We start from the raw sequence: 18,536 nt of genomic DNA, 5'->3' as shown, positions 1-18,536 counted from the left end.
ACAATTTAAACTTGAAAGGGATTTTTCTTTAAATGGCAGCAAACAGGAAATGTTTAAACTGTGTCAAAGCCTTTGATGAATCTTTACAACTGCTCATAAAAGATCATCCTGCTTAAAATAATATTGATTTTTCATTTATTTTCCTAGATACTAGAAGATTTATGTTGCATCTGATCAGGATCAAAGCTTCTCCCCCTCCTGATCACTGGGATTAAATCAGCAATGTCATTTTACACTTTTAAAAACTACACTGCTAAAGCAAGATATAAAAGTGCAGCAAGGCTGATCATAGAGATCTCAGAATAAAAACCCCTCAAGATTCCCCGTCTCTCTTTCTCCCTCTGCGTTTGCTACAGAGCAGCTGCGCCTCACACAGATTCACATGAATGAAAATATTAAGGCGAGAAACCACCCACTTAGTTTATTTTCCATATGACTTTCCTGTAATTATTTTGTAAACTGTTCACACAACAATATATAAAAACATCTGCAAAAACAGGTAATTAATGTGTCAAGCCAAACTAATGCATTTTTTATGGTGTCCATGCTTCGTCAACTGTAATTATAACTCTTTTTAAGCAAATGATGATGTGTTTGTTGCAATGTGCAAGTGGTTATTTTAGATGCTCTGTTTACTATTACTGCAAACAGAAAATAAAAACTCTAGAGCTACTTTGTTGCACATATAAGCCTTCATCCATACACACAAGCACAAGCAGGCTGCTCCCTCATTTTCCAAAGGCTTTGCCTATTTCAAAAGAAATAAAAATATCTTAAAATGAAAATTGGCTTTGGAAAGGCTGACCAGGCCACCCGCTGACCAAAGTAACAGTAAGCCAGGACATTAGGACAGCAGCCAATGATTTAAAATTTGTTCTTTAATTTATTTTTCTAAAGACAGCTCAGCTACAATATATTTACAAAGATGGATATTCCAAACAACATTCAAATGATTTTAAGGGTTTGACACAGGAAAACCACAAATATTGGAATAATTGTGTCATTGAGCTCTTCTGTGACTTGTCTGATTGTTTGCCCATAGTGCACTGATTTGCATGAAAAACACAAAGAAGCAGCATTTCCACAATGTACAGCAGTGGCATCTGGAAAACTAGCAACATTTTTGTTTGTCTTCTGCTCAGTCTTCACTCACACTTCACAGTACCCCAGAAGAGGACACACCTTTGAGAGATCAGCTAACTCAATGCTGAAGTGTTCAGCTCAGTTAAGTGCTTATTCACACATCAAATATTCTGTAATTCTATCACACAGGAAAGCTGCTTATGTTTAGGTAGCAACAGCAAAAAGCTATTGAAAGGGGATCATATTCAATAAACTTAAGCAAATAAGAAAAAATTTGGTCAGTAAAGACCGTGGACAAAAATCTATCCGTTTTCCTCAAATAATCTGGAATACTACAAAGAGAACACATCTCAGATGCATAGAACTGCTGTCAAACTTGTTCTGGTGTGTACCTATTCTCCCCCAAGGACCCAGGATGAAGTAATGGTGAAGATCTCTTTCTCTCTGGATGATAAAGACAGCTCTAGCTGCCACTTGCTACTAACGTATACAAAAAAAACCCAAAAAATAATCAGTAAATCATGATATGTAGCACCCACCTAGGAATTCTAGATATCCTTTCCTTTCTTTGTGCCTGACCAGCTCCAAATCATCTCCCTTAAGGTGGGGGTTTTCCTCAGCAAGAGTTAATCTGTCAGGGCAATACAGGTGCACTCTCTACCTGAGTAGGTGGTTGGCCAGGACAGGAATATTTTCACAGAAAAAGTAAGGCCATAAACTCAGTATTACCCATCCCAATCCTCTGTGACCTCCTCTTCCTGCTTTTCTCTCAGACTTACTAAAAATATATGTGGGCTACCTTCCTTTAAAGAAGATATCAGAAGAGATTTGTTCCAGGAAGGAATATCCTCTTGCAGAACAAGCTACAAGGAACTTGTGCGAGACTGCCTGTTGTGCCGGCCCCAAACTCCACGTTCTTAACAATTTAAACAGTAAAACTTTCTCTAAATACTGAAATCTTCAATGAAACATTTATAATTGCCAAATCTAACAGCTATAATACCATTTTTTATTTTTAAAAGTTTCTTTATCTTCTTCACAGTCTTCCTGCACATATCACCCAGCTGGATTGCTGAATTTTTCAAAGAATTGCTCTCTATAAAAATGCAAGGGAGTAAGCCTTAAAAGATTTATTTCTTCTCACAATGAAAAGAGGTTTAGCAGCACCTTCCTTATTAGTGGGTAGCCCAGCTGTTATTTTTGCCTAATTGGTTCAAGAGGACCTCTGTTCTTCTTAGGGCAAACACTTCTTACATCATGTGAAGCAGACTCCTTTGTCCATATTAGCCAAACAAAAGCTCAGGCACACCGTAAGTGACAATGCACTCATAATCCAGCACAGGTTTGTGATGACTTTGGAGACTGTTTTATAACCCCAAAATTTATTTCAGGAAGGGGAAAAGCTGCTGATTTTGGAACGAGTCTCCACCAGCTTTCACAGGAGGGTGGGTAACCTTTAATTTTCAAACAATTACTTAAGTGAAATGTGGCAGGTGCTGGGGTAGACAGATACTGCAGCATTAAGGAAAGAGCTATAGATTTTAGCAGCAGGTGGGGGTTTGGAATTGTGAAATAAGACCACCACCTCATCAGCTCTAGTATGCTTTACATTATATTAACAGCGAGTTCCTTTGAGGGGCTGATCAAATTCTGCAGCTGAAAAAAACCTGTAAATATTAAAAAATAAGACAAAGGTTAAGTCCATTATGATAAAATAGCTCGAAGTGATCTTTTTTCCTCTTTTTTTTTTTTCCTTTAACATTCTGAGAGAGATGAAATTTATTAAGATGCAACACATGTATCAGAACCATTCTTTCTTGCTTTTCTGAAGATTCAGGACAGTACTGCACTCTATCAACCAAGAAGAAAAGCCACTTAGAACTTAAGCCTACAAATTCTTCTTCCAACTTTCCAGTGTGCTGGTAACTATTATGTCCATATGTTACATACATCATCTTCACTGCAGGTTGCTTGAGACCCTTAGAGATCTACATTTCCTGTGAAGTTGCCACTTCTGCATCCTGTAGAAAATCTATGGCTACACACCTGTCACGTAAATGTCTGGGTAAACATCTCTCTAGGGAAAAAAAAAAAGTTGGTGCATTTGCCAAAGATTACACATAAGAATGGTGTGGGTGAAATGTGTTTGAGTTACCAGTAAGACAGGAGATAAGAAAGGTAATTTGCCAGAAATGTTAACCAACAAACACCTGTTTCTAGAGAAACTCTCATGTTAAATACACAAGGTGGTGGTGGCTTTTCATGCGCATGTGCAACTACCTGGAAAAAAATGAAATGAATGGTCACAGCACCCAGCATTTCAGGGAGGAAATGTCTTAACTTCCCATGTATCTGCTAATATTTGAAAGTCTTAACTGTAAGGTATTTCACCAAAATAAGACTTAATATGACAAATATTCTTGAATAGTCTTCTGTTGAACTATTTCAGAAGGCAATAAACCCTGTAAGTGTTTCAAGACAGAAGGACAAACAGTGACATTCTAGCACAGAGGAGGGAACAAAATGACAGCAGCAGCAAATCCTCCAACACCAGCACCACGGGAACAGGGGAAGAGCACTGAGAATCACAGCAAGGAAAGAAGTTATACAGACCACCACCATGGGGGAGAGGAAATTTCCAAGTTCACTGTACCTCCCCTTCTCGACTAAAAGGACAAGTTCAAATTGAAATTAGCACCCACAAACATCCCTTGCTTCAGAGCAGAGGGAACCCAGGCACACAGCCACCTACCCCTTCAAGTAAGAGCAGTTTGAAGTAAAGTACTGCAGGGGAAAAAAAAAAAAAAGAAAAAGGTGGATTAAAAAAACCCAATTATCAGATTCATAAATCCTGACAGTCTAATACTACTCATACTTATGTATTAAATGCAATTCTACTCATATTTATGTATTAAATGTAATTCATATGTACTTTTATATACTACTATGGGAAATGGTATATTTCCCTGAGCAATCACAAAAATCTCTAAAACAGAAGAGCCAGCGGCAGACCTCGTAGAGATCAAACCTACACTAGTCCTTCTACAGAGCTCTGAAGCTAAAGAGGCTATTTTAAGATACTGGAAGAGTTAAGAGGGAAAAGAGGACAGGAGAAGAGAAAAGGAGGATGTGAAAAGAGAGAAGCTGTATATGCAAGAACTGTTTGGGAGAGAATGAGAGCACTGATTATCATGCAGCTTCATGCCCTTAAACCTATCTATGCCGTTTTTCTATCCCAGCAAGTAATTTGCCTCAATTCACCTACAGTGCCTAAGGCATTGAATTCTGCAGCCAGAGACTTCAAATTTCTCACCTGCGGACAGCAGCGGCACTGTAACCTAGATCAGTCTGCCCTGTCTACCCTGCATGCTGCCAGAAGTGTGGCAGCCCTACTGGGTCTTCTGATGGGAGGCAGAAACCCCACACAGCTACAGTCAAAAAAAGATTCCTGCACTTTGCAGCTGAGTGTTGTGGCTAACAACAGCTGAGATAAAAGGCAGTGCAGGCTGGAATAGATGTCTGTCAAAGAGGCCAGGCACAGGCAGCAACCTGGCAAGGAACTGCTATGAGGAAAGACTCAAATCTTGGAAAGGTCAGAACACCACCAAGTCAATAGAGCTAGCTGTGTCCCAAGAGGGAAAAAAATGAGATTTCTAAGGCTGACCTGGTCACATATTTATTAATTATTTAACAGCCACATGCTAAGTAACCACATTCAGAGTCACCTTTGCATCACACCCTACACACTGGCTTGCAGGTATTGCTACAATTCACTTCCACATTATTACACGGCTCTAAGCTCTGCAGCATGTACTAACCCTCAGACCTTTATCAGCCTCCTGGTGCAGAGAAATCTTACACTTTGAATGGAACTTTGCCTTGAGTGCTTCTTTACATCGCTGAATCTGGCTCTATTTATATAGTAACCAGCCTTTGACAGTAACTATATACATTAACCACACTTTACTGGCACACGCTGTATTTTACTGCTTTACCACAACGAGGTGTCTAAACCCAGCACTTTCATATAGGGAATGACATCACTCAGGGTAGTCCATCCAGCATCCACTGCACAGGATCCTACAGCACTGATCTGCTCTGAAGCTCTGTGTATGGTCTGCAATGGGCTTGGAAGACAACACATTCCAATTATGAACAGTTCATAGTCCATACTAGCATGTGTTTCAGTGTCACTGGCAACATGGTGAGAAATGACTTTTTTTCCTAACCAACCACAGTATTGCCAACAACCATTCTTAATCCAGCTGTTGATCAACAGATAAGTCCTGTCACACACTTTTCTTCTGAAGCAGCAGCTGATTTCAAGGTTGTATGAAGCACTAGGAGAGAGGGAGTACTTTGTATCATTGTACAGAAAGCTCAGCTCAAATAGTTCTACAGCATCCTCACAGTCCAAGAGCAGGAAACAGAAATGGTTTTTGGCTCCTTTGGTAGGAACCAGGCCAGGAAGTTTTTGCCTGACTGGTTCCAGCCTTAGTGGAAGTATAACTCTACAACAGCAATACAACAGCAAGCGGGTTGAGTGATAATACATCACCAGAAGCCTAAGATCAGGGTGGGGAGAATTACAGTTCCATCAGTCTTCCCATCACCAACCTTTCATCACCAGCTCTGTGCAGTCCAGCAAAACTCTGAGGGTTTCCCTGCAGAAATCAGCTCACACCCCAATTCACCTTCTCAGTAAACAGGTCTGTTGTTTCCTTAAAGACATTGTCACAACCAGACACATCTGCTGGATAGCTCAGAAACTGTTAACATCAATGAGGAACACTACTCAGAGGCCTTCATGAGTGAAAGGAATTTAAAATAGCTACTGTGTGGTAACAGAAGTTGTCTTCATAAGTGCCATTCAACAAACAAGCAAAGGAAGCCAGAAATACGCTGGTGGAACGCCACGGCTGTTTCCCTTTTCATAAAGTACTGTCTTCTTGGCATTCTGTCAAGCATGCTCCTGTTTGCATCCCTGGCTCCATCACAAGTTCAAATCATAGCCCATCATAATCCCAGTAATTAGACACAAGTTGGTTTGTTTTCAGTATATCCAAAAATATCATCTAGTTGTCCAAAGTATTCCCAGCATTTCATTGTATATGCATTTCTGGGTTAAAAGTCAAAGTCATTTTAGCAAGGTTCCAGTAATTTGTGTAATTTTTGTTCTAGCTCTGTTTACTGGATAAACATTAAAATAGCACGGAGCAGTGCAAAACTGACATTCACAGCCTGCTTTCAAAGACACCAGCAGCTTATTCAGAACTTGTAGACCCCTAACACAAAACAGAGATACCTGGAAAACAGTTTGTGGCTGCTGACACTCCAGAGGCATCACATACTTCATGCAACAAGGTTCATGCTGCTTAAACTAAATCAGTATCCATTCTGCCCAGCCATGGCTGTTACATGTGTGAAAATAAACATCCCAAAACCCCAACAAAGTAAACGGATCATCTCCCTTCAGATGTTAACATGCAACATGGACAGACCAGCAATGAACACATTTGGTTTCCAAAACACATGGAAGAGATCCTGTACTTCTCTACATGAATTAGGCTGGTCATGTTGTGCAGCATTCTTGCTTCTTCACATGCCTCAAGTTATTGAAACACAGCAATAAGCAGCAGCATTAACTCTGTTTATCACACACCTCAGACTGTCCAGATCCATAAGGGATATAACTAAAGAATGGCTGCAGTTGTAAAAAGAGAAGCAGTTTATACAAACAGGACTCCCTTCTTTATTACAAAAAACCTCTCCATAATTTCAGCCTCATGATCTGCTTGTTCCCAACATAAACGATGTCCTATACCAAAGTCAGAGAATGCACTACTTTGCATAAAACAGAGTTAACTTCCAGCTAGAAGTTGGTGGCTTGCTATTGATTAGTGCATTTTTTTCCATCACTAGGCCTGAAGCAATGCACTGACCTCAAAGTGCTCTGACATGCTAACAAAACAAAGGAACAGCTATAATTGTGAGCCAAAGTTTCTATTAGTTAGCATACTCAGTATGCTTAAAAAGGCAGAAAACCTTGAATTCTAGGTTTCAGCTCCTAGAGAATCATTGAACCATCCTGCACAACCCTTACAGATCTGTCTTCCAAAAGCTTCCAAACCCATCATGCAGCAGTGCCCAGAAAAGACAAGAGAAGCAGCAGAACTGGTACATATTTAGAAGAAAAATTAAATTATGGCAGCTACTCCCTGTCACTGCAAGCAAGGCAGCTCTGGTATAAATGAAACAGGAAGACACAAAAGGTGCAGTCCAAGGGCTACACTGCAAGTCCAAGATTTCATTCTTCTTCCCACTGACAACTGGTTAATATTAAAGATGTGTGTGAAGCAGAAGTAGGCCAAACATGTATAAGGAGCAAACACCCAGAGCCCAAGGTATACACCAGTCTCTGAGCACACAGGCAGCAGCCATTCCCCAAGGGACACAAATTTGGTCTCTTGGTAGGATTACCAACAGGACGTGAAAAGATTTAGTAGTAAATTCTGCAAGAGACTAGCAAAGAAAATACATGTGCACCTTGCCCGGAATAATTAACACCACTGTACATCTGAGAGCATGTGCACACAGCTGAAAACAAAGTCAAGATGGCCATTTCTCAAACAAAAAACACCTGCCTCACCCAACACTAGTGCCAGCAGCTCAGAGAGCTGGGAAGTCCTCAGGAATATAACAGGCTCAAGTGTGCTCGACTACGCTTAGGGAAGCCACCTACTTCAAACCAACCAGCACAGGTCTATAAACCTGCAGCACTGAACTTTCTCGTCCGTGGTTTTGATGAGGCAGCCTTGAGCAGCAGATCTTGTGCTGAGCCCAAAGGAGCCACTACTACCAGACACATCCTCACCCTTCTGACCCACCCAAGCAGCTCACAGAGGAGCTGCACCTGAGGAAGCGCAGTGTCCCAAATCCCAGGGTGGAAGCCCAGAGGATGGGTGGCATCCCTTCCCCATCTCCGGGCGCTGCTGGTACAACAGCTCGATTCCAAGTCTCGGGTGGCAATTTCTATTTCCTTGCCGCCACCTCGTGGCCAAAGTCTGCATTCCTGTATTTCCTGTATTTTCAAGGGAAAAAGCCACCTGCGGCCCGTTCCAGAGGCGTCGCGTTCTGCAGGGGCTGTGCACAGAGACAAGGGCACTGCACAGGTGTGTAAGGATGAATGAACACTGTGTTTCACTCTCAGCTGTTACAGAGTCTTATTTACACTGAATAGGTGTAAATCAGTGGCAAAAAATCAGTGGCAGAAGACCAGAAGCGTTTTGTAGTAACTGCACCATCCTTATCTTTGAAAGGAGTATGTTATTATCCATGTGAAATACATAACTAAAGGTGTTTAAACAACTGAAGTGATTACGGAGAAGATCTGTGGTTTTTTACTGCAAAACACATTAAATGTTCACATATTAACACTAAACACACTACCTTCACAAAGCAGACACTTAAAGAAAATTTGTTGTGATTTTTTTTTTCTCTTTTTTTTACTGTCCTCATAGATCATGAGATGGCACATTTTTAGGAAGACATCTGGACCAGCCCTGTCATCATGAAGAGGGCAACAGTGCCTCTTCGCCAGCTTTCAGAAGTTTCAGTGGGACACAAAATGAGCTGGATCTGCCCAAATCTAGTGTGAATGCCCAGAAAAGAATGAATATTCCTTCACAGCCATGAAGAGTAAGTAAACAGAGAAATGACAAAAGAGCTGACTGCTAGGAACCACCCTGTGTACAATTATCCCAAGGGATAAAATGCCACCTAAAATGCAACTCATTTCCATTACTCCCTCTTGTGTGCTATACAGTTGCAATGTCAGAGACTGAAAAGAAAAAGGTGCTGGCTACATGTTTCTTCATCCATCAGGAACACTGACACACACCACACAAGTACCATCACTAAAAAAATTTTAGTAACTCCCACTTCACTGAGTGGCATCAAGAAAATCGGGCATAATATCACAATTTTCTAAGATTTCTTGAATTTCTTCCTAGTCTGAAAAGCAGGGATAAGTGGGTGAGAGAAAAGGATTAACAGTTATCTGAGGCAGCTGGAAGAGTGGCTAGTCAACAGCAAAAAAAGAAAAAATCCTTGGAGGAAACTTAGGCAAATATAAGTAAGAAGTTCAACCCACTCTAGTTTAACAAGTTCATATGTATGAGTTGAGCAGGTCACCTACATGCAATAAAAGCAACTTTAAAGCAAATTTATTACCCTAAGGATTACCATAAATTCAAAGCCAACATGTTTAACCACTGCCACAACTCAAGTATACACGACAATTACCAAAGCAAAACTGATGTGCAATAGACTGACTTGTTTTCATGCCCTAACAGTTTGAAACTGTTTAATAAAGAAAGCTTTTGAAGTTGAAGTTTGAACTGTCAGTTCAAAACAGCATCATGGCAGCCTTGCATCATGGCTGGCAGACCGAAGTATTTACGACAAAATAGGATATCCTTCAGAAGATCACAACTGAATGGCCCACAGGTCTATGAAAACGTGTGCTTGCAAAGAAAGAATAGCTGGGCTCTCCAACAGAAGACTGCCAGCATATTCAACACTAAGAATGAAAAACATTTTGACAACACAGGCAAGGAAAGGTAGGATGCTATTGAAAAACCACAACAAGCAGCAAAGCAGCAACCCTACTGACATCACTGAGACTTGAAAAGAGGTGGATTTACTTTTGCCAGAAAGTGTAAGACATTTTAAGCAAAGGCTATGCACATATCTTGGCTCACATCTCTAGTTCTCATCAGTAACCTACCCATTATTTTTTGCCAGGTCCCATTAAATCAGCTCAGCAGACAACTTCCATTGCTAGAACTGTTCAGAAGCTCTGGACCACTGCTGTGCATCCCACTGGGACACAGCAAAGGCTTCTTGCTTGTGTGTGTGTGGTACATTCATGTCTAAGTCCAGATCTGGGGCAGCAGAATGCACCTGTGCTGTACACTGTCAAACAAAGGCACAATTCTAATCTCACTCATTTGATCTGTGTGGGACAGAAGCACAATACACAGACCTTGAATTCACTCTGGGGAAGAACAAATCTGCCCCTGTACTTTATAGTTTTAAGCCACTGTTGGACAAAATGCAAATTATATGAGGTAGAAAAGAGAATGATCTAGAGAAAGGAAGAAATTTCCTCCCTTACTGAAGAGGTGCAAGGAGGCAGAAATTTGCATGTAGTTACATCCAGTCTGGTAACAACAGCTTTTGCAGATATATACTGATAGACCAAGGTCTTTTGAAAAGAAAAAAAATACCTGTTCTTCTCTAGCAATGCACGCATGTAAGTTTTTATGCATCCTTTAGCTAGAAAAGGAGAACAGTTTAGTGGAAGAAGCCAGAGGCTGTGAGACAAGAGCAGATCTAATCCTGTTGTGATTGGGAAGTTAACCTGAGTCTGCCTCTCCCCATGCGTAAAATGGGGATAATTAATCCTCACTTAACCATGTAAATTAAATAATGTTTCAACAGTGCTGCAAGTGCCACATATTAATTAATGGCTAGGCAATAAAAAGGAAAGAGGCAAAAGTGGAGCACTTTGCTACTTACCTGCAAGTTGAAGGTTGTGCTGCAATTTTAACAGAGGAGATATTGGGTACTTGGATATGAGACACTAAATTATCAGTCTTAGAGAGAAAGGTTTCTCTCTCTCTCACATGCACACAGCTATCAAGTACATGAAAGCTAAGCACATGTAATTCTGCATTTCAGATAACTTCTTTGTAATGCAGTAAGCTGATGTCAACCATGGAAATGCCATAAACAAACACATATAACCAAGGAGAAGACAAACATCATGGGAAAATCCATACCTTGAACACCTTCCAGAAGCAGATCAACCCCTTTTCTATAAAAGCTTAAGGCAGTTTCATAATCTTCCTCCTCCTCCTTCTTCAAGGCCAGTTTTATTAACTCGCCTGCTTTCTCCAAGTAATCTTGTTTGCCTGGCTTGGATTTTAAGCTTCCAGTAAACAAGCCATGGCTTTCCTTTTCTCCTTCAGGTTTGCTCCACTCCTGCTCAGATGCCAGTGTGCTCTGGACTGGGGGTTCAGAAGTAGCACAAAGGCCAGCAGCTCTACTGGGAGAACTCTGGTTGGATGCCATTCCATCATCTACCTCGGCAAGAGAATCTACATCGACTGTCAGAGAGATCAGGTCACTGTCACTGGAGAAGCCTGAAAGTCAGAAAGACATTCATTACTCTAGATTGCTCATATACCTTAGAAGCCCTCAAAATTCTTTATCCCACTCAAAGATTTAGCTCTTTTCACTTATGCAGTTTCCTCACAGAAACTCTCTGATCGCAATGCTGTCTCTAAAAAATTTTAGAACCTATAGAAACATATTTTTTAAAGATTAACTACAAACTCTGCAGAACAACTGGTCTTCATTTCAGCACTGGGAATGAAGAGCCAACCTCTAACACCTTACTTAAACTCCCAAAGCAGCTCACCATTGGGCTCCAGGAAATTACAAAACTAAACCTGTGTGAGTGCTATTAAAAAAGTCAACCAGCAGGAGTCAAATTACTGTTGCAAGAAATCCCAACATACTGTTTTAAATCAGTAAGATGAAGCATCCTCAAAGCAGTAAATTAGGAGTTTGAATTATCACAGAGTTACTGTCAGCTTATGTATCATGCAGCACTCAGCTCACATGTAACACATACAATCTTCCTTCATTGCTAACACGTGGTAAAATAAATTACTTAACACCTCTTCCATCACTCAAATCTGAGCTAACACATTCTATTTTACATTTGCCATACTTGCTTGCTTACTTGCTTACTGCAAGCTAACCTTCAGTAACTAAACCGCAGGAACTTTTCATGGTTATTTGAGAATAAATGGCAACAAAGGTATTTTACATATATACTATTTCAGTCCATAAGGATTATCATCCACAAAAGGCTTTCACTCAGTTATGATTTTCTAATGATTTAATTTCTGCAAATGTAATGGAAACAACTTCTAGATCTCACCTCCACATTCCGATTGGCTCGTAAGTGTCACATCATCCAGCCCACTTAAATCCTTTCGAACTGAAAAGGAGAAGGACAAAAATGGTTCTGACATCCATGTGCACAACAGATTACAAGTTCCCTTGCCAGCAGAATGAAAAAGCATGGCCCTCCTACAGGTAGAAGTATATAATATGAAACTGCTCTTTGACTGGCTATCAGAGATATCCATTTGTTAACACACCATTGCAACTGGGAGAGTGGTATTAGGTTTGCCATTTCTCAGTGCTTCCAAGATTTAAAAACAAAAAAAACAAAACATCACGCTCCAATCCACCCCATTTCAAAAGCAGTAAGACTATAGAGATAGTCCCTGTCTCTCTCTGCCCTGACGATTTCTGGCTAAGGAGACTTAAAACAGGAAAGTTTTCAAATCTGGGACCTACATACCAAGGGTAAAAAAACAAAGCCAGCTATGAGTCTCAAAAACGTCATTCCAGAATAGTGATCTGCATGAGACATACGGAGCAAGCCACAAGTTTGGCAATGCCACCTGGATATCAAGTAGCAGTTTGTTTTATCACCTTGGCACATGTACCCACTGAGGTAATAAAACGGGCAACAAGGTCAAGACATTTAGCTGTTTACATGCACAGAGAAAGTAAATTCTGAGCTAAAACCTAGTGTCTGCTTTCTCCTATACTATTGTCAGAGTGAAGAGTTCAACTACATTTCCAGGTAACATGTTCCAGGTAAAATGTAACTCATTTTCAAAAAGCATGTGGCAGCAGCATGAAACTGACTCAAAGGCCAACTAGCTCAAACTTTCTTTTACATTTTGCAGATGTAGAGTTATAGGAGTTTACAATTTATGGAAGAGGAGTAAGAAGGCACTGTAGAAACAGTGCTTTTCTAAAAAGCCAGCAGTACCTTAACACAAGTGAGAGGAAGAAGAAATGAAGGAGAACAGACTACCAGTCACTCTGTCTGAAAAGCAAGGGAGAGTGATACTTATGACCTAGACTACTTGAGAGGAAGGGACAGGGTGCACAGAAGACAATGCTCCTCATCTTCTCATGGAAGGGACATAAAGTGTTCATGCAGAGAAGAAAACTGCCTGTGTAGCCCCCAATTCTGCAAGAAAGAAGGAAAACTCAACAACAGCAAAGTTGGAGGAAGACAGAGGGTTCATTAACTAGCATAATAATAACAGGCCATTCACCTGCTCAATTTAGGGGCAGCAATATCAAATTTGGAGGTAGAGAACTGAGCATTTATTAAACACCATTTGGTGGTGGTGATGGCAGATCTGATTTATGGACAAAAAGTGCAGAGAGAAAGCATGAATGGAAAAGATGGGGGTTTTGGAAGAGCCTTCCGGCCACCCAGATGAGATGAATCAGAGCCCATCCACACAGCAGATTTCACACAGACTCAAGCTTCCCTCCCTACAGGCCAAACAAAACCAGGTTTGCTTGTCTTGTAGCCAACTGGACCAAAAGCTGTATGAACACAGCTAGCATGGCACAGAGCCTGAGATAATAAACTTTTCTTTTAGGTCAGGTGCCAGCCCAGAGCTGGCACCACACAACAGTCATGGGGTTTCCAGTCAGCTTATGGGATAGGAAGCATCTCAAGTGCACGAGGCTTATTTCTGGGAAGATAATGTGTACACAGAAAAAGAGAAGGAAAGGGGAAAAAAGAGAATGAAAAAAAATAATTACTTCCTGATGAAGTTCTCTAAAGAATCTGGTAAGGTAATTGATATAGGAACACTTAAGAAGAGAAAGTTGGACATCTGAACATCATCCCATGTACTCAGAGAAGAAGAGAAAGCGACTGCCTGTCAGGAATACAAGATGAGAATAATGATACTGAAATTGAACAAATTTGCTGAAATTGTACAAATCCCTGTACTTGTCTCTGTACTGCCTTGTGCAATTTCACCAGGTATCTGAAAACAAACATATTTTCCAAAAATTGGTGGAAAGCCTAGGTAACCTGGCCTCTTGAAAAGCAGATTCCTATGAAAGCATGAACTGCCAAACTCCTTTCACAAGCAAGATATTTGTTGCTTATTTTGGTACAAAAACATTTCTACTACTGTCAGTTTGCATCTTCCACCATTAATGTGCACACCTTCTGCAGAATGAACTTTGTCTGTAAAGAACAGATAAAAGTGAGAAAACACAACCCACCCTTAAAAGTAAACAGCAGCACCTGTTGAGGGATGGATTTGCTACTTCTCAGCACAACAGCCTGAAGGAGCAGTGCCCACAGAAAGAAACACAGTGAACCAGCCACAGCTAACTGCCATAATCAGACTGGGAAAATCAGATGCAGGCAGGAGGCTGTGAGGAGAGCCAGGGAGAGGACTCAATGCCGAGTATTGCCACTGCCATCTAGAGGTTTTAAAGACAGATGTTTCCTTCTGTCCATAGCCTCCCCCCCGCCACCAAAATCTGCTTTCAGACATAAGAAGATATGAGCTGGAAGACACATAGGATTTTAGAAAAAGTTAACTCCACAAAATTCACATTCAGCATCTCCAAATCCTGTGCTCACAGGTTCCAAGTATCCGGTAAAAGCCCTCCAGCCGATTCAGAAGGGTATCAAAGAATTTTTCTACTTTACAGCATTTTTTTCTTTTCAGTATTTTATCTGACATAAAGGAAATGGTTTTCTTCTGCTAAAAACGAGGCCCTTGTGAATAATGAATAGAAACGTTCATATTAAGCACTTTTAGAAGCACTCTTTATTTTATAGGGCACAGTGTAAAGTGAGTGCATTGTCAGAATATGAAATGTTAAATTTCATAGAAATCATTAAAACCCTTTAAAACTAGTTAGTGCTATTTATCATAACTGCCCTCTTCAACTAAGCAACTACATATAAATATACATGATAGATAGATAGATAGATAGATAGATAGATAGATAGAAAGAAAGAAAGAAAGAAAGAAAGAAAGAAAGAAAGAAAGAAAGAAAGAAAGAAAGAAAGAAAGAAACAACAACAGCTTTTGCACCTTTCCCTTCACAGAACAAAATATTGTGGGGACATTTGTTCATTAACATAATAGAAGGTACTACAAAATAAAATGCAAAGCTCACTTCCTATGTAGAATATATTGTACAACTAAGCACAAAGTTATTGACATAGAAAGATCCCAGTGACAAGTCATATAACCTCAAGAAAAAAAACAATTAACCTGTTAGAAGAGAAAACCCATTTTTTGTTATGCAAAGATTGTTTTATCAAAGCAAATTCTATGCCAGAAAGATAAGATCCCTTCCTAAATTTGGAAATTCCTAAATAAGCTTAGTAAGTGTTTGTGTAATAGTGTGGATTTATACATAAGTGCTAAGCAATTCCAAATGAAAATTTAAAAGCTGGAGAAGAATTTCCTAGAAATCAAAAGGATCAAGCATAACTCAGAAATATATAAATATCTAAAAGATTGCACTGTACACAGAAATGCTTAAGCTGACTCAGCCTAGAGACAGGCAAGAAGCTCTAGTACAGTATTTATTTGTGTTGGCTGACCCTTCCTTTCAGCTATACTATTATTTAGTGCAAGTGGAGCACCACTAAAAGTGCCACTAAAATTACTCTACACGTGGTGCCCAAGCCAGCATATATACCTTTAGAAGAAAACTTCCAGAAGTGCAGACAGCTCTGCTGAGCCAGTTTCTCTCTTGCCAATCCTAGCTCAGCATTTCTGCCATAACAAGCAAACAGAAAACTGGAGGCCAATGCTCCATGAAGAAATCTGCCACTTGTCATTTACTAGCTGCTTTAAAACAGATCATGCTATGAGGTAATGTGGGAAGAGAAAGCAAACCTTCAGAGCTGCAGTCAGACAGGTTGTCAGTCAGAGAGTCAGACAGAGGCTCAACAGGACCAATCAATTCAGAGCCATCATGCACCTCTCCACCCTGAAAAGAAAGAGGGAAAGGAATTACTCAGCTCCTGTGCTCTATGGCAATTGTCACTGTGCACAAAATGATATTTCCTAATTAGTGAGTGCTCCATTATCTTAATGAATTGAATTGAATTAAACCATATATGCCTGCAAAATTTAACAAGAACTTTCGGTTAAGCCATGTTTGGTTGCCACAAACTGACCAGGTATCTAAATATTTAGCCTACTGCAGCTTCAGAATTTTGAACTACACAGACCTGCACACACAAGTCTAACAGGGAAAGAACAATAATGCTCCTGATCTCTTGTGTCACATATAGTCTGTGCTCTTCAGTGGTGCTCCCAAGCACAGGACTCTTCGTCTATCAAACTAATGTAATGTCCCACCCATGACCCACTATCTTGAGTTCAGTCATAGTTGAGACTTAAAGATACAAAGAGGACATTCCTCCCCAGGCCTGAACGGAATCAAAGCTAAGAGATTTACCAATAGCAGTAGAAACCACCTAAATGTTTTTGGTGTTTTTTCAATTTCTGCTTCACATCTCAGGTGCACACTTTCCATGCCACTTTAACACAAAATGCACCTCCTTCAAGGCCATGTTACAAACAGGCATTGCTAATCTGTCTTGAACCAGCCCAGCATATTTTCACACAAGCCAGCTTATTCTTCTGGAGTTTGTAAAACATAGATGCAGAGAACACTCCCTTCAGATGTTTCTAAGAATTCATTGTCCAAGTCTCTCTCTCCATGGCTATTTGCACAAAAATCTGAAAAGGAACCAAACCTCCCACGGGCAGAGCTAAAAGCACACAGGCTGAGCTGGTGACAGACCAAACTGAAGGCTCTCTTACAGGAAAGCATGACACCACATCAGCTAACAAATGAGCCTAAATTACTGCATTTGCATAACCCCCCTTGAAGACACACTTTGTAGTAAAAAATCATTGTTTTCTAGTTTAATTCATTTCCCTGCAGAGCTAGAAAAGGTCCATTGGGAGACTAAAACTAATACTTCTATTAAGCAAAGGAGGGAAAGAGATGTCTGAAAAAGTACCCAAAACCACAGAAGCATTTCCAAAGAACTGAAAAAATGCAAATGCAAATAAACCAAAAAAGTAGAGTAGCCCAACTCAGTCCCCCACTCATTTATTGACACCAAAGTTTAAAGAAAATTATTTTCAATATTTTAAAGAACACTGCAATAACTTTATCATGAAAACAAGTGAAGAATTTTAAGCTTTGATAAAATTTTGCTCTTGCATATATATACATACATATCATTAAAATATACTAAACACATTAATATGCTTAAGTCCCATCTCAGCCAGATGAACATTTCCTTAATTCCAGAGAATTACTATCATGGGTACATGTAAATTTATGCTTACGAGTTTGCAGAACGTTAGACTAGCTACTGAAAATAAAGAGGTTTGAAGGAACTATGGAAAAGAAACTGCTTCAGCTGTAATAAAGAAGTCCATATCAATGTGCTGTCCTAAAATTTGTTATGGAGATTGGTTCTTACAACACTGTACAAGCAGCATGTTGGACTAGTGACATGCCAAATTGGTTGCTGTGGACCTGAGTCCAAAAAAGAGCGTAAGAAAAGTGTAAACAGTCTTCACTCCTTTGGTTTGAAACTATAAACATCTATTGAAAATACAGGAACAATGATAATATTTTTATTACTTCCCACTGGAATTTATCATCACAAGTTTTGCTCATCACTCAATTTAAAAAAATTCAAATCCCTTCACCTGAAGTTCCTGGAAAACTTTCTGCCTTGTAGAGGTGTGGCATGGGGTACTTTTAAAGCCACATTTCCAGAGTGAGCGGAAAACTCTCAGTCCCTTCACAAAACATGTCACACCAGCTCACTGTCATTCCGTAGTTTATAAAGTAAAGCAGAATCAGCACTACACTTCAGTCGTGTCGGTAAGAAGCAAATACTTCTGCAAATACTAACCAACCTTAAAAAATTCTTCCAGCTGTTTGCTGTTATAAAGAGCAGGGATGTTGGCAGAAAACTGCAAGAGATCTTCAGCACATTGCCTTCTTTCTTCAATCACAGTTTCATCAAATCGCCCTGGAACAGACATGTAGATTGACAGTTTCAGAAATAACTACACATTTATTTAGCAACAATAACTACAACGAAAGCAAACAAACGAGACAAAAGCAACCTTCTGGAGACAATGCCCTGAGTCTATGAAAGTCACTCCAACGCTTCAGGAGAACATAGCAAATCTTCAAACTTCCTATTCTCAATTCTCCCTAGAGTCCCATCTTCTGCAATCCGCTCGGATGATGAAAGCTGGCAGCTACGACAAGAATCCTTCGCCCTCTCATCGTAAGAATATGTGAGGCAACACTCTTGATTAGCCAAGAGACACTAACGGATGTCCAGTGTTATCTGACAATAAATGATACATGCACAATTTGACAATATGCCAGTCAGTGTCAGCCTTGATTATGGCCCAAATCCTGTAAGGAGCTGAGCAATCTTCACGTATTCTCAAGAACAATGCACAATA

At 40.1% G+C, this 18,536-nt stretch overlaps 1 protein-coding gene across 3 annotated transcripts in view; it reads right to left on the bottom strand.

Moving 5' to 3' along the window:
• The window catches only part of RPS6KC1 (ribosomal protein S6 kinase C1), a gene marked incomplete at its 5' end in the record, with an annotated part of 86,363 nt that overhangs the window by 51,444 nt on the left and 16,383 nt on the right, over positions 1-18,536 (bottom strand). For all 3 annotated transcript variants that reach the window (XM_083858619.1, XM_083858620.1, XM_083858621.1), the window contains 4 exons: positions 10,929-11,291; positions 12,098-12,157; positions 15,918-16,011; positions 17,973-18,088. In XM_083858619.1, coding sequence (XP_083714745.1) covers positions 10,929-11,291; positions 12,098-12,157; positions 15,918-16,011; positions 17,973-18,088 — 633 coding nt within the window. The remainder of the gene's footprint in view (positions 1-10,928; positions 11,292-12,097; positions 12,158-15,917; positions 16,012-17,972; positions 18,089-18,536) is intronic.

Source organism: Zosterops lateralis, assembly GCF_965231275.1.
Source record: "Zosterops lateralis genome assembly, chromosome: 3".
NCBI classification, from domain to species: domain Eukaryota; kingdom Metazoa; phylum Chordata; class Aves; order Passeriformes; family Zosteropidae; genus Zosterops; species Zosterops lateralis.
This window is presented reverse-complemented; position numbering and strand designations above follow the sequence as displayed.